The sequence below is a fragment of the Lissotriton helveticus genome, chromosome 6 (assembly GCF_964261635.1).
Source record: "Lissotriton helveticus chromosome 6, aLisHel1.1, whole genome shotgun sequence".
NCBI classification, from domain to species: domain Eukaryota; kingdom Metazoa; phylum Chordata; class Amphibia; order Caudata; family Salamandridae; genus Lissotriton; species Lissotriton helveticus.
The window spans coordinates 1,281,762,616-1,281,779,480 of NC_136067.1; the positions used below are offsets into that span (position 1 = coordinate 1,281,762,616).

A 16,865-nucleotide genomic window follows, 5' to 3' on the forward strand; every position below is an offset into this window, starting at 1 on the left:
AGTGACTCTCTCTCTCTCTCTCTCTCTTTTAACCTTTGGTCTCGATTGTCTGAGTAGTCTGGAACGGACACACTGACATGCAGAGATAGTTCTGAATCTCATGGTTATCGTTCTCCCCTCTCTGAACACCCCTGGAGTTCCATGAATCTGCAACATCACAATCCATCAGCCAACCTCTACCACCATTTACACATGATTCAGGTGTATTGGCATTAGAAGACTTACCATACCTCACTAAACTGCTAAAATGCCACCATCATTCAAAATAGCAGAATTAGTGAAGAAATCCACTGCCTGGGATGGGCTCTTGAACTTACTGCTACCTTTATCTTTCCTTCTCTGCTTTTTTACTCTTATCCAATCACCTATGTTAAGCTTAACGTTCCTTACTCCATGCTTTAAGTTGCAGTGTTCTTTGTAATGGCTTTACGACTTCTGAATATTGTACTTTACTTCTTAAAAAGACCAATTATTTATTATTTTGGTCTTCAACCATTCTTATTGTCCCTAGTGTAAGGATTTCTCCCCCTCAGCAACTTGAACGGACTATGCCCAGTCATAGTGGGGAAGTGTAGTATGCCCACAACATATTCTATTTCCAAATTCTTGCAACCTTTATTAACCATACGAGTGCTGTCCATCAGGACTCTATTGAAACGATCTCCTGCACAAATTCCTGAAGGATGATAAAGTGAATTGTGTCTCCAAGTGATATTATCCTTGAACAGAAAATTCTGAAATAATGTAGACACGAATTGAGCCCCATTATCACTTAACAGTGATTTAGGAATGCCTTCGAATACAAAACAACACATTGAGAAACTTAGTTATAGCTGCAAAATCAGCCCTTTTGAAATGCACAGTTCAGGCCATTTCCTAAATTGATCAATACTACAGCACAACTCTCAGTTCCATCCATGATCAAAATTAGTTCCTAAACATCTATGGCTAATGGTACCCACGGTCCATCAGAGCACTTAATGGCAGTCAAGTGTGGTCTAAATGTGACCATTGTTTTGGCAGCAGCTGCACCCTAGAGAATTCCTCACCATCCTTTCTGTCCTAATGTCAATGCCCAGCCATCAATACAGAGTCTGAATTCTTATTTTTTTGGGTAATAATTCCAAAGTGTCCTTAGCAATAATTTGCAGGAATTCTTTCTTAAGATCATGTGTGGTATTACTCTAATCAGAAATGTGTCATCTTCCCAAGAGAGTGAATTTCTGATTTCACAATTGTGTTTTGCTTCTCCAACTACACTACCTATAAGGTGCCAACCCATCAACATATATTTTTGTACCTCAGCTAACACTGGAACCAATTTCCACAATCCTTCACAACCAAATATGGAAATACCTTCAGACTTCACCTTGTCAACAACCACAACAGTGTATTCTTTAATTCCACATTCCCTGAGTAAGATGAGATAGTCTGCAACAGAGCTCTGCTCAAGAAATCCAATACTTGTATTTTCACACTACAAACATTCCACACTGTATTTATAATTCAACAATTGCAGCAATAATCGTGATAACCTGGTTGTTCTCTTGTTCATGCCTGCAGTACTCAGAAGTTTGGTAAGAAATTTGATATCGGTTGAATGACAAAATCACAGCTTCATACATACAGTCTGAGCTTGCATTTTCCTTGAATACATGCTAACATTTGTCTTCCGATAGTGGAGAATTTCTCTTTAGCTGGAGCAAGTGAGCGTGGTGCAAATGATATAGGGCCAGATGTACGACCCTATTTTGCATGCGCAAACGGGTTTGTGACCCATTTGCCATGCAAAATGTGAAAGGGTTATGTACAATTCCGAAATAGTGAGTTGCTATTCATTTGCGAGTCGCTATTTAGGAATTGCAAGTCGTTATTAGGAAGGGGCGCTGCCTTCCTAATAAGGGCAAATAAGGACTAGGAGCACTACACCTGCCATTAAAAAATGAAACTAAAACGTTTAATTTTTTTTTCTTTTAAATACATCCCGTTTTCCTTTAAGGAAAAAGGGCTGCATTAAAAAAACGGCTTTATTTAAAAGCAGTTCCAGACATGGTGGTCTGCGGAGTCCAGCAGGCCACCATACCTGGGAGGGCCTGCCATTCCCAATGGGGTCGCAAATTGTGAGTGGCTCATTAATATTCATGAGCCTCGCAATGTGCGACCCCATTGGGAATCGCAAACCGTGTCTTTGATAGTACATCCCATTTTGCATCTCGCAAACTGCAAGTCGCTATTGCGACGCAATTTGCGAGTCGCAAAATTGTTAGACGTACATCTGGCCCATAGTGAATTCAATATTATCCTTATGTTTTTTAAGACAGTACAGCCCCTAGACTCTTCCCACTGGTATCTGTGTGGATAAAGGTTACGTAATTGTAGTTAAAACCCTGAAAGGGAAAAGATTTGCAAATATTGTGTTTTATACTATCAAACAAGATTGGGGATTATCTTCCAATGTAAAGGTTTTCCAATTTTTTTTTCGATAATTGCTTAATTTCAAACACTTTGTTGCAAAATACTTTACAACTTCGAGTAAAATTCATACGGTCCAAAAACAGATTCAACATCTTTTGAGGGTGGTGATGGAGCATTACAAATTTCATCTAATAATTCCTTCTTAAGAAAAATGCTCTTCTCACTGATTTCATGCCCTTAATAGGCTAAATAATTTATGTTAATGTACGGGAATACTATTGCACAATGTTATATGATCAATAATTGCTAACAGCATATTCAATTATTATAATGCACCAAAAACATGACTAAGACTGAGAATCACAGATTTATGACACTATTTCGCCATGGTCATTATAAAGATGTAGAACTACACTATTATCTAAAATAAGCCTTCTAACCCCCAAGCCAGCGAAATAATCAGATACCACATTTCCTCTTTACCACTGCCTTAAGTACTTTAATTGATTAAACTACGTTGGCCGACAAGGCGAATATAAAAAAAAAATACAAACAGGGCTCTGGGAGTGAGATTCAGTCTATTACTGATTATACTCTGATCGATATAAACTGGGATTTCACACAGATTGGGATAGGAAAATCCAATGAATGGCTGACTCCAGTGGTGCCCCAGGAAAAGAAACCAACAAAAATCGAGTTTAGCAGCACTCACTGCTCTCACATGCCTGCCATATTCGGCCATTCGCCAGTCATCAGCATTAAATCAACCCTCCTGTAATCTTCGGGCGAGTGTGTACAGATCTCAGAACCGCTTCAATACTTGGCAAGGATTTTAAGTTTAGTCTTAGCCTTATTAGAAAAATCAACAGAAAACTCTGACCATGTATTAGAAACTTTATCCGCAATTTTCCAGTGCTTGTTACTTCTCAAAGAGAAGTTGAGGAAGACATTTAAGAATGCAAACTCTTCCAGAAGACACAGTGGAATAAGCAATGTATAAAACACTTTGCTGGCAAAAAGGGACAACAGCCCGATAGGAAAGAGTAATACTTGACAATAAGTAAAAAAGAGCCTCTCATAAGTAAGGCTGCTGTAACTCATACTGGAACACAGGCCGGTCCCGCAAGGTTGTCTTCACAGCAAGATGCAAAGAGGAAATTCAGGAAAAAAGATAATGCAGTCTTCTCCCTAAAGAACCTATTCAGAGAAAGGGACGGAGGAAATAATGAAGTCAAAGTGCCCTCCACTAGGTCTCTCGACTCTATATTTTGGCAGAAGACAACCACAACAAATGCCCAGGACCCACCCAGAAGTAGTATTATTAAACCATCACAACAGAATAAAAAATTGGGAACTAATAAGAGACATCAGAAAATGTCTCATCAAATGCCGAGACGAAGGACAATTTGGAAAGTAAGCAAAGGAAGACCCGGGAAAATCCATTTTCCTAGAGAAGGAAACAAGGGTTCATCGAATTCTGGTCAAGAAAACAGAAGTTCATCAACTGAAAACAAGGAAATTCTGGGTCTCCTACAACCTTTTATACGTTCTACCATTGAAGTTACCCTCACAAAGCAGACAGTCGTAGAGACCTTTAACACAGATCAATGACTTGAAGCTCCCCGAAAAAATGGAGGAACAGCCTAAAGAGCTTAAACTCATGGGCTAATCTGTTTCATCCCCCAGAATCCCCTAAACCAGTTAATCTTAAAGCCATACAGAAAAAAAAACCTGGCACACAGGGAAGATACCGGACGAACTTGTTCCAAGTACTAGATTTTATTATTTTATTTGATGAAAATGCTAAAGCAGTGAGCAGATCCTTCTTACTAAGCTGTTTTTCTGAAATAGAAAGATTGGCCCTTGTGAAAAGGGCTTCCACGAAGGGTAAAATTCAAGTCAGCGATCATAGCTAATCTAGTCTTGGAAAATTAGGATTATTTTCTCTGCAGAAGAATAGATGTTATACCAGCTCAGCAGCACAAGAATATGCTCATGGTTAATCCTGCAGCCCCACACAAAAGAGAGTTTACGGATTTGAACACTAACATAGGAACTAAAACAAGAGGATTTAGTGCAGACAGCACAGAGCATGACAATTACCCTAAAAGTCGCAGGGAGGCTGCCTAGAGTTCCGCTTGCGGAAAATCTTATCCCAGATGCCTTTTTTGAGAAAACTTTAAACAGGAACTGGCTGGCAAAATCATTGAATTTTTGCAAGCCGCTATCCCAAAGATTTGGTATTCAACCCTAACAGAAGTTTAAATATTACATCCTGGAATATTACAGGGACTAAAATGCTGAACCTATAGGCGGATCTACTTGCCAGTAAAAGGGCTGACATTGTTTGCATCCAGGAGACATGGGGTAAAACTAGGCATTCATCATGGTGGCTGGCTCAGAACCCCTGAGAAAAACCACACATGGCACTGCTTTCATAGAGGTACAAGTGAGATGGGAGAAGTGTGTGATGGCTGAGACACACAACAGGTGCTCTAAGTTTTACGAATCGGAAAGAATCCACACTAGACAGTTATTTTTGTCTAATTCAGTCGAGGTTGCTGGAAACAAACCTAGAGTTTAGTATATAGTGATGGCACTGGATATAACCTATGCAGATGGGAAAGCAGTGGGCATGAGGGCATGTACAGCTACCTATACATTTCTACAAGCTTTCACCAACAGCAAGAAGTAATTTAAATTACAAGATGTGAGAGATATATATAAGCAGAAGAAAAACTGCTGACAAGTGGCAACTGTGCCTCATAATCACAGTTGTTTGTTATACTCAATACCTACCCAGTAGAAGTGCTTGTGACTGATAGGCATCAACATAGCTTTCCTGTTAGATATCCAATTACCTCAAATAACTGTTGTACTCAGCATTTTTAATTTTCAAACCCAAAAGCCTCCTCAGGCATCCTCTTTCTCACCTTACAGTCATCCACAAGGTACAGCAAAGCATACCACCTACTGCTTCTATGATAGTTATTACAGTTTAAAGTGACATATCGTTTTGGGTGGAAAATCATCACATCCGGTCCACTACTGGCTCCGAAGGCTTTAGAAGCGATCATCATTATTCTACTTCTTGCCAAATGTTTCCTGTCAGTTACTCCGTTTAATACTGCCCCGTGGAGGCATCTTAGTTTAAACTTCCACATTTTTGGACTTCAACACTTATTTTTATATAGGTATCGCTCACTATTTAAAAACAAATCCCATGAATTCCGTTTGAAGGTTCCACCTGTCTAATTGACCAACTACCCAATATAGGTAGAACATTTGGCCACAACTAGACAGAATCATGTGAGGAAATTCACACCACCATTAAAAATGGATAATCAGCTCAACATGTCTGCTTTTCATCAACCACACTTCTTTGTTGAAAGTGATTTCTTGACTACACTCCAAGCGATTTGAGAACCGTTTTAGACATTAATCACCTGAAGAGTAGAAAAAACAAATACAATCTTTAAATCACTGTATTTGACTAGGTTTTTTTTCCAGTCCAGCGCACATCAGCACCAACGCTTTGCAAGCCAATGTACTTTATTGTTTATAAATGTAAAAAATAGGCATAATACATGTACAAATTTAATTCGTTCTACTGCACAGATGGAGCGAAACTTGACAGAGCTTGACAAAACGGAGAAACAAACCGACGACTTCTTTACAGGAATGCCTCACACCATTCTTTCAAACAAGCTGAGCACAACTCCGTTTGCCTTGCGTTTGCTCCACATGATTCCTTCAGCCAGTCCTTGAAGAGATCATCCTCGTCCTTTTTCAACAGGAGAAACTGCCCCAGCACAATATACGCCTGCAGAAATCGAGAACATGCATTATTCATAGCTGAGCATCATTAAGTGTTACCCATATCTATCTTAAGCCAATTTTATTCTTTTTAAAAACAGGTGCCCGCTAAAGTGGACAATTTTTTTTTGTTTTAACAACTTGATAATATTTGCACATTACTTACCAGACTTCCATCTTTTACATATAAGGTACAACCCCTCACCAACCCAATGAATGGAACACACATCAAGCGCAAAACATAGGCAGACACTAACGCACAAATACACTTCCCTGGCCGTGCGACTTTTATGCCTTTCAGCCTCCGCAACAGTTTTTTAGATCTCCTTCTACTCACTCAGATGCCTAACTACAGGACATATAACTGGTAACCGTGTACTATAGTACAAAACTGCTATTGAAGAGTTCTGGTGACATCATGAAATACAATGTGGAAAGCCAAGTGGTTTGCAAATGTCACCAGGATCCAGAGATGACAATAGAGAACCACTTTAAACTAGATATTACCAATTATGTATTTTTTTGATCTTCCGTTTATCTTGTGGTAGTGGTTTTCTTCAAACTGGATAAAATAATGGGCACAGATTGGAAAAAATAATTTGTAGCTAAAATAGACGAAAATAATACTGCCTGAGACCATGCTACACGACTTGCATTTTTAGGTCTCACCTATTCCATTCCGCAGGAATGAATATGCGAGTCTAATGCCGCTAAACCACCGCTAAACCAAGACTTAAACCCAAGGCTCTCAAAAAGCATTTTTCCAACAGTTCACGAGAATCACGTGACCACAAGCACGCACATTTCCCCACATGAAAGGCATCAGCCTCCCTCCCACAGGCTTCCCCAGCGTGCGCTTGGCCGGCCTCTGCCAGTTCTCCTCCCCTAATTATTCACTTCACTCTTCACGGCCACAGGCCGTGACTCCCATTTCACGGCCACAGGCCGTGACTCGCATTTCTACTCCCCCCAGCCCATGTAGACACCATTGCTTCACTCAGCTTAAAGCACACCAGGATACTGGAGTGCTTTAAGCTGAGCCATAAAGATTCTTATCTGTTGGCAGACATCCCCTGTGAAATGCAAATCTGACCTTAAGGGGACGAAACAAAGGCACATCTCCAGTCACATCAAAAGTCACGACTTGCATGCTATTCTTTTAATATAATACAAGTTGTCATTGATGTTTCCGTCATTGCATCTAAATATATCCTACAAGTTTCATGCTTTTGGCATGCTTTTGGATAAATGTCTTTATTTTCTTTTTGTACGCGCAAACACGCAGAGCACAGCCTGTCTCTCACTCAGCTGCACGTTCGTCCATTCCATCCCCCCCACTCCCTCTCATGCACGCTATTCGGTCTCAAAACACATTACTCATGACACTGACTCCATTACTTGCGTGCTATTATTTTAATATAATACAAGTTGTCCGTGTGCCCCACTTTCTCACCCAGGATTTCCAACAGTTCACGAGAATCACGTGACCACAAGCACGCGCATTTCCCCACATGAAAGGCATCAGCCTCCCTCCCACAGGCTTCCCCAGCGTGCGCTCGGCCGGCCTCTGCCAGTTCTCCTCCCCTAATTATTCACTTCACTTTTCACGGCCGCAGGCCGTGACTCGCATTTCTACTCCCCCCTGGTCTCACATCAAAGGCATCAGCCTCTCACAGGCTTCCCTCCCCGCCCCCCCGCCTGCACTCCCCAACCAGGCTGACTCGCATAATTGCATTAGACCCGAGCCACATGTCATCCTCTTCCTTTTCATGCCCCCCTCTCCTTTACACTTAAGTGTTTACCCCCGTCTTCCTCTCCTTTCGCTCACTTACGTTCTGTGTTTATTCTCTCCTTTTCCCCTATTGTTACTCACTATATTAATGCGTCACTTCCCTTTCCACAAGCTCGTAATGCGTGTGTTTTGTGAGTTTACATGAGCCGACAGGTTGCCAGTGCCAGCCTTCCTTCTCACGTGCACGCTGCAGGGGACGCAGACCGAGCCCAGCCATCCAATTAATGCATGAGTCACGCGCCTACCCAGGCCTCGCTCTGGCCTCCGGTCTTCCTGCTACCTCCTCCCCGCCTCTCCTTCTGGTTTACTCACTTCCCCTCTTCCACGTTCTCTTCGCCTCCCTTTTAACTCTCCTTTCCCCCTATTGTTATTTACTATATTAATGCGTCACTTCCCTTTCCACGAGCTCGTAATGAGTGTGTTTTGTGAGCTTACATGAGGCAACAGGTTGCCAGTGCCAGCCTTCCTTCCCTCGTGCACGCTGCAGGGGACGCAGACCGAGCCCAGCCATCCAATTAATGCATGAGTCACGCGCCTACCCAGGCCTCGCTCTGGCCTCCGGTCTTCCTGCTACCTCCTCCCCGCCTCTCCTTCTGGTTTACTCACTTCCCCTCTTCCACGTTCTCTTCGCCTCCCTTTTATCTCTCCTTTCCCCCTATTGTTACTCACTATATTAATGCGTCACTTCCCTTTCCACGAGCTCGTAATGCGTGTGTTTTGTGAGCTTACATGAACCAACAGGTTGCCAGTGCCAGCCTTCCTTCCCTCCCTCGTGCACGCTGCAGGGGACGCAGACCGAGCCCAGCCATCCAATTAATGCATGAGTCACGTGCCTACCCAGGCCTCGCTCTGGCCTCCGGTCTTCCTGCTACCTCTTCCCGCCTCTCCTTCTGGTTTACTCACTTCCCCTCTTCCACGTTCTCATCGCCTCCCTTTTAACTCTCCTTTCCCCCTATTGTTACTCACTATATTAATGCGTCACTTCCCTTTCCACGAGCTCGTAATGCGTGTGTTTTGTGAGCTTACATGAGCCAACAGGTTGCCAGTGCCAGCCTTCCTTCCCTCGTGCACGCTGCAGGGGACGCAGACCGAGCCCAGCCATCCAATTAATGCACGAGTCACGCGCCTACCCAGGCCTCGCTCTGGCCTCCGGTCTTCCTGCTACCTCCTCCCCGCCTCTCCTTCTGGTTTACTCACTTCCCCTCTTCCACTCATAGCCCGAACCCGACCCAAAGGCATTGGAGCGCTTTATAGAGCAACAGTTACATCACACAAGGACACGTTCATTTTTGTAGGCACGGGGAGAGAAAGTGACTTGCGCAGAATAACAGGACGTTCAATGGAGTTTCCAAACGCGGCTTCCCAATTCCAAAGCCGGAAGCTCAGGCCCGTGCGCCATATCCTCTCCCGGTCGGCACCTTAGAGGCTGGCGGGACATGGGCGTGGCTAAACAGCAGCAGCCAAACACGCAGCATTTATACAGAGTCCTTCATTGCTGGAAATGTACTGCAAACATGGAAACCGCACAGGGCTGTGTTACAATCTCAAGTGGGGGCTTCCCCGAATTCCACGCACAGATCTCACTCCACTCCATTGTTATGTTTTATGTTGTTAGTGTACTCATTGTGTGTTCTATTATGGGCATTTTGCTTTGTTCAGCTACTTTTTGGTGTATTACTATTTTGTATTGCTCATGCATGAGCACATCCCCAAGCCTTCTGCCTGCCTCCTGCCTTGTTGTCTAAGCCTCACATGACTTCAAAGGCTCCCCCAGCGTGCGCTCGGCCGGCCTCTGGCATTTCTCCTCTCCTAATTATTCACTTAACTTTTCTCCTCCCACCAGCCCATCGGAGCCTGCCCAGCCTGTGCCGTCTCTCCCTACCCCATAACCCTTCACTCTGCCCCCACCACCTCTCAATATTGCTGCTTGTTCTGGTGCTGGGCTTCGAAACTGTATCGAACGATGGAATCCTACCATTTGTCATTTTTTTCCAGGGAGGAAAGGGTACTCTGTTTTCCCCCAGCAAACATTACCCCACGAATTGGAGTTTGGATTTTTTATCTCGGATTGAAAAACGGAAAAAACGATTTACATGTAGTGTCTACTTTTTTAGGTCTCACTGAGCCAACGCACACACACGAGCCAATGCACACACACAACCAAACACACACACAACCCCACACACACACACAACACCCCACACACATAAAACCCCACACACACCCACCACACACACAACCACACACACACACCACACGCACACAACCACACTTAACCACACACAACCCCAAACACAACACACACAACCCGAACACAGCACACACAACCACACACAACTCCACACACACACAACCACACACATACACAACCACACACACAACTACACACACAACCACACACACACCACACACACAACACACAACTATCTATCTATAGCCCTCACTCTATCGCCCTCCCTCTATCTATCACCCTCCCTCTATCTATCACCCTCACTCTATCTATCGCACTCACTCTATCTATCTATCGCATCACCACAGCATCACTCAGCACCACCAAAGAATCACTCAGGGGCACCACAACATCACTATGCGCTACTACAGCATTACTGAACACCACAGCATCACTCATCCCCACCAGAACATCACTCAGCGCCACCACAGCATCAATCTGTGCAACCATTTAACAACAACTGGTTCAAATACGTTCTCACAATGTTTCAAGCTTTATTACAAATGTCACAAAAAGATGTTAATATTTCACTTCTGTTCTTGGATTTTCGTGACAATAAAATACACTGAACATAATCTTCACAAAAGTTATAGCTATTGCCATTATAAATTACAATAACTTTTATTTAAGTACTAATTATTTAAAAAAATTAAAAGCCATTGTTATTTGTAATATCAATACATCTAAGTCACGTAAATACAACACATATTGCATTACAAATGCTATAGGTGTCACATTTGCGAAAGTTAAAACTATTGGCATTGTAAATAACAAAGCTATTAATTTCGCTACTTTCAAAACCAAAACATAAATAAAATATTTGTCATTTACAATACCAATAGCTCAAACTTTCCTAATGCGAGACCTATTGCATTGCAAATGCTTGTTTGTCTCATAATTTAAACCTGCCACGACATTCAGTCCCTCTTGCCACATAATCCTAGGGCTGCCATGATGATGAAATTCATTTTTCAAACAGAGGTGAAGTTTTTTTTCCATATTTCATAATTCCCAGTGAAATATGGGGTTTTATACCACTGAACCTTGTGCATTAAAAGCACCCAAACATGTAAAATTTAATATTACACGTTGCACTTACGACTGTGTAGCTATGGTTCTGGCCCCCATGGATTGATTTACAGCAAATTTTGCAATTGCTTTGTGCAGTTAGCTAAGGCTAGAAATGCAAAATGTTATGCCAATCCATGCAGAGGAAAAATATTAAAGGGGTTTCCCCCATTTTAACTCCCATATGAAATTTATATGGAAATTAAATGTTGTTCTCGTCTACAGACCAAACCAGATTCACACCAAACAAGGCAGGCAAGTGAAGCATTGCTCAGAACGCATTTTTTTTGGTTTGGTGTAAACCAGTTCAGTAGTTTTTGAGAAACAAATGTTTAACACCATACGTCACTTTAACCTCTGCTTAAGCATAGTTAATCTATACTACTATTATAAAGCAAGAACTTTGGACCTTTGAGGCGGGTAAACTCGGGAACCACAGCGCCAATCCACACACCCGATGCATCATTGTAATCGTCCGGGTGTGCAGATGGACATAGGCTATATAAATAAAAAATATATAAGTTATTTTAAAAATTGACGATAAAAAAAAAGTGGTCCCTTGCAAGTAGCGCCGGCCACGACCTGCGTGGTGACATCAGGAGCGCGGGGAGGAGCGGCGTGCAGGAGCGGAAGAGGAGCGGCGGACATCAGCGCGGGGAGGAACGGCGGACAGGCTGGAAGGAGCGGTGAGGAGCGGCGGGGAGGAGCGGTGAACGGCGGATGAGGTAGGGTATTTATTTATTTATTAAGGAGCGCGGAGAGGCAATGACAATCGTAAGCCAACAAAAATACAAGAGCTAGCAAACGGTACATTAGCGTAGCAAACGGTGCATTACAGGAGAAAAAGAGTGACGTGTGCAGGAGCGGCAATAACAATCGTGAGCCAAAAAATACAAGAGCTACCAAACAGTGCATTAGCGTAGCAAACGGTGCATTACAGGAGGAAAAAGTGACGTGTGCAGGTTACAAAAGCATACAAAGTAAACATAGAGGTATAATACTGCAATATATGGAGGAAGGCTCCGGGGGACCCACGGACAACGTCGGGGCGGCGGGGGGCCTGAAGCCTAATTACTCCCGGACAACGTCGGGACGGGCTGCTAGTTATATATATATATATATGTGAGCGTGTTTATGTACACACACATATATATATATATATATATATATATATATATATATATATATATATATATATATATGTGATCTGTGGTTGAAACGCGTCATGGCAGGCACGAGACCGGAATTATTCTTAAAATTTAATTAGGGAGCCGTTAACCAACTTAGAAGGTAGGCAGGCTTCATAAACAGAGGTGGAAATGGAGTTGTTCTTCGTATGCAGCAGTCTCACTCCAACTATTTTTTGCCCCGTTCAAAAAAAATTATGCCTCAAATTACTTAAAATACATACCATTACATTTTTAACCTGCTGATTTCAAACCTGAATTAATATCTCAATGCTCATTTACTTCAGCCTTCACCTCAGAAAAGGCTTTAAATTCAAGAGCTCTTATTCCAAAAGAAAATGGCATTCAAAAGTGCCTCATTTTTGTCTTTAATACAAAACGTTAGCACTCTAGATGCTCATTAGAACTCTGTGGTGACACTACTGTAGTCCATTACTAGGGAGTTATCTGACAAACTGCTGCTGGTATTGGAAGTGCAGGATTCTCTCTGCATTTCAGAATGTTTTACTGAAATGGAAGCGTAAGATATTTCAGAACTCATAGATCCTGTGTCCTCATTTTAGCTTTATAGTGCACTAACCATAATTTCTTTGGTGAAAACAAACCCTCATTCTGTTCATTTTCTGCAGTCCACTCGGTATGAAATGATATCAGTTTTACAGCTTTGATACATCAAGTTGACATTCAGGTGTGCCACCCTTATCACAGCTACAGAATACTAGCGCTTTGCCAGCAGTAGACTACTGGGGTATCAAATGATAGACTTCAGTTGAAGAACATGTTTTACTCAGAACATCAAACTTTATTCTCACATGGCTAAGAAAGACAGTGTGAACTTCACTTCAATTAATTTCAATGGGCAATATGTCCAGAGTCCAGTAATGGCTACTAGGAAGGATTTGTGCATTTTAACTAAAATGTGCATTAATATCAGCTGCTATACACTAACATTCACACACATATACTAGCATAGATCTATCTGAATAAAAAAAAAAATCATTATAATGTGTTGCATCCATCAATCCAGCCATGAGGGAAACGGACGCAGTCTACAGCCCTACCGCCGTGAGGGGAACGGCCTTTCACCACCCGCCGTGAGGGCAACGGCTGTAGTTCGGACATAGCGAACTACATTACCCAGCTCCCCTGGGGACCGACGCACAGTTCCTGACGCTGCTGACGCGACCGGAGGCCCTGTAAGAGCGCGGAGCGGCGAACGCTCCTGGGGCCATCAATCCAGCCGTGAGGGAAACGGCACGCAGTCTACAGCCCTACCGCCGTGAGGGGAACGGCCTTTTATCACCCACCGTGAGGGCAACGGCCGTAGTTCGGACATAGCGAACTACATTACCCAGCTCCCCCGGGGACCAGCGCACAGTTCCTGATGCTGCTGACGCGACCGGAGGCCCTGTAAGAGTGCGGAACGCCTCTCGCCCCGCGAGTCGCGCCCGGGAGAAGCCCGGGACAAGGGCGGGACAGTCTGTGGCAGTCTGGGGCAGGACGAGGCTGGGCTGGGCCATAAACCCTGGCTATTGACATCTAGTGCCTGCTTCGCTTAATCTGTGAGACATTTTAATACATCATTTTAAAGACTGCAACACGTTATAATTGGATGATATAACTGCATTGCATAATTCATGTTAGCTTTCGGTTTTTAATATAGTTTGAAAGTTTTGTAGGTGGTTTTTCCATAATGTCCAAACTAAAATCAGTGAAAAACCCCCCAGTGCCTGCCACACTGGATAATTATCGAGTCAAAGTGGTTAAAAAAATTAATAATGATCGGCAACTATCGCTAGGACGTGGTAGCCCACCGACGATGTCAACCCCTTTGAGAGTATCTGCATTAGATAATAGTTATGAGGCAGAAAATATGGATGTTACTGATAATGAGGCCCCTGTACTAGTAGCTTCTAGCCAGGTTGTGCTGGATGACTTCCCCGACTCCTCTAATATTTCAGTACATGTCTCTCCACCACGTAGAGTAGTCAGAGCCTGTAGAAAAGTTCCAACCAGACGTGGGGGAAACCGGAATAGAAAAAGAGTTGGAACCCCCCCAAAAGTACAGCAAGGGAGGAGGATGATACAGAAAAGGAAGGTACTGCTAAACTGAATACTGGCCAAATAGATTTATTGGTTAACATCATTGATGCCAAACTAGAAAGTATTATTAAACCCTTAGAGGACAAACTAGATATGCTTTCTGCTGAAGTAGCCAGACTAGGAGGCTCTTGGACTCGCATATTGCTCTGGCCGGAAAATCTAAGACCACGGAGAGGGGCACTAGTGTGAGTGCAAAGGAAAAAAACCCAGTAGAGGGGAGGCTTACTGTTAATGTGACAGCGACTGAAGCTAGTCCTGATAGCATTGGTCAGGTAAATAAGACCACTACTGTGGCTGAGAATAAAGAAGGGTGGACAGAAGTGAGAAGGAAGCGTTTTATCAATCTTCCCCCTGACTGTGCCCCTTATGTAGTCGTCCTAACTAATGTACCGCCTGTTGAAACTAGCATGACTCAGCCGCAACAAGAAACACATGACTCGCTAAAAAACAAAACAGTCTCCTGGTTACATAGGCAATGTGGGTTTCCAGTTGAATATTCTGATCAGATTTTAACAACTAGAAGGGTCAACTGGATCGGCAATTCTATAAAGAGTAGTAGGGGTGATTGTGTAATTATTAATTTTAAACACCCCCAACATGCTGCTACTGTTCTGCTGAGAGCAGCATCCCTACAGTTTGCTGATAATAATGTTTATGCCCGCCCACTTGGTTTTTTCTATAGCCACCTCAGCAAAGCTACCCCCAATGATAACCGGAATACTAGGCATAGGCAATCGCCATTTATACATAGGCCCGGTCTGGATATCCCGCTGCAAAATCAATTACATGTACTAAGCAGCCTAGACACCAACGATTGACTTCAACAGGCCCATGAGCCCCCCTTTGGTGAGATCCCAGGTGTATCGACGAGCAAGGCCAGAGACAAATCTATGGTAGATGAGGTGTTCTTGATCTCTGAACCCCCCATGTGTGAGACTACAGATGCATTGGTGGCCAAGGTTAGTGATAACCCTATGGCAGTTGAGCTGATCCCGGTGGTAATCCCAGAACTGATCAATGACCCTAGGGTCCTGTCTAGTGGAAACCAAAGGGTGGAAAATGTTAGCAATGAAACTGTAATATCTGTTAGTTCCGGGACAGGTGGCAAAGGGATAACAATCGCTAGCTGGAATATTGCAGGGCTGAAATCAAAGGGGAATGCCTTAGGGTGGTCGGATATGATTAATGGCTATGATATACTGTGCCTCCAAGACACTTGGTGCCGGGATGATGTTAATTGTGACGGGTTTGTATCATATAACCTTCCGGCGCAGGGGACTGGACCGGGGAGAGCCCAAGGTGGCCTACTGATACTTCTGTCTATTAATCGTCAGATTGTAGTTAAGAGGTATATAACTGTGGGAGCATATGTGTGATTCTTTGGTTATGTGAGGACCAAGGTTGAAATATTTTACTGCTAAATTACTATAATAATATTTTTTGATAGCTCAAAGGTTACAGTAATATCTGATCTGGCAAGTACTATTGAAAAGTTAATTTCAGAGGTAAATGTTTGTTTTGATTTTATATGGGTCGGTGATTTTAACATTTCTTTATGTGAATTCTCTAACCAAAAAGTCTGTGGCTTCACAAATAATGCCGGATTTGACGATTTGCATTTTGGCCATAACAGTTATGGTGAGGTTCTAAACTCATTTATGGGATGCTATGACCTGGAAATTCTAGGCTTTGCCAACGGCAAAGAAGGTGAAATTATCCCTACCTTTAACAATGGGCATTCTAGTTCTGTTATTGACCATGTTGTCATTTCCTCTAACATCAATTCTAGTTGTGCTGTTCCAAGGATTGTAGAAACCCCGATTAGGGATCCAAACTGTATCATCCTGGAAACAACCTTCTGGGCTGGAAATTTTGTCAAAACAGGCATTACAGTCAATAATGTGGAACCACATAGACCCAACGGGGTCAGATTAAGATGGGCAGGGGACAAAGCCAATGACCTAATTAGCTCCATTGTCAGGGATTGCATGCTAGATATTATTTTTATCCTTGACAATGATCACGATTACATGCAGGTTTTATCTTCTTTTAACAATATTAACAAATGAATTGATGCTAGGTTCACTATGCCCAAACGCGCTCAGACTAAAAAAGGCCCAGGTTGGTTTGATCACACATGTACTAGGCTATTAATTGAATTAAAACATGCACTCGTTAAAAAACCGAGGGATGCTAATTTTATAAGTATGCTAAGAGCAGACTACAAGCGCGCTCTGAAACGGAGAAGAACTGA

At 42.9% G+C, this 16,865-nt stretch overlaps 1 protein-coding gene across 7 annotated transcripts in view; it reads right to left on the bottom strand.

Moving 5' to 3' along the window:
* Positions 1-5,926: 5,926 nt before the first annotated feature.
* Positions 5,927-16,865, bottom strand: part of LOC144761709 (barrier-to-autointegration factor-like protein) — a 329,435-nt gene continuing 318,496 nt past the window's right edge. For all 7 annotated transcript variants that reach the window (XM_078646967.1, XM_078646966.1, XM_078646972.1 and 4 more), the window contains one exon: positions 5,927-6,238. In XM_078646967.1, coding sequence (XP_078503093.1) covers positions 6,089-6,238 — 150 coding nt within the window. In that variant the 3' untranslated portion in view covers positions 5,927-6,088. The remainder of the gene's footprint in view (positions 6,239-16,865) is intronic.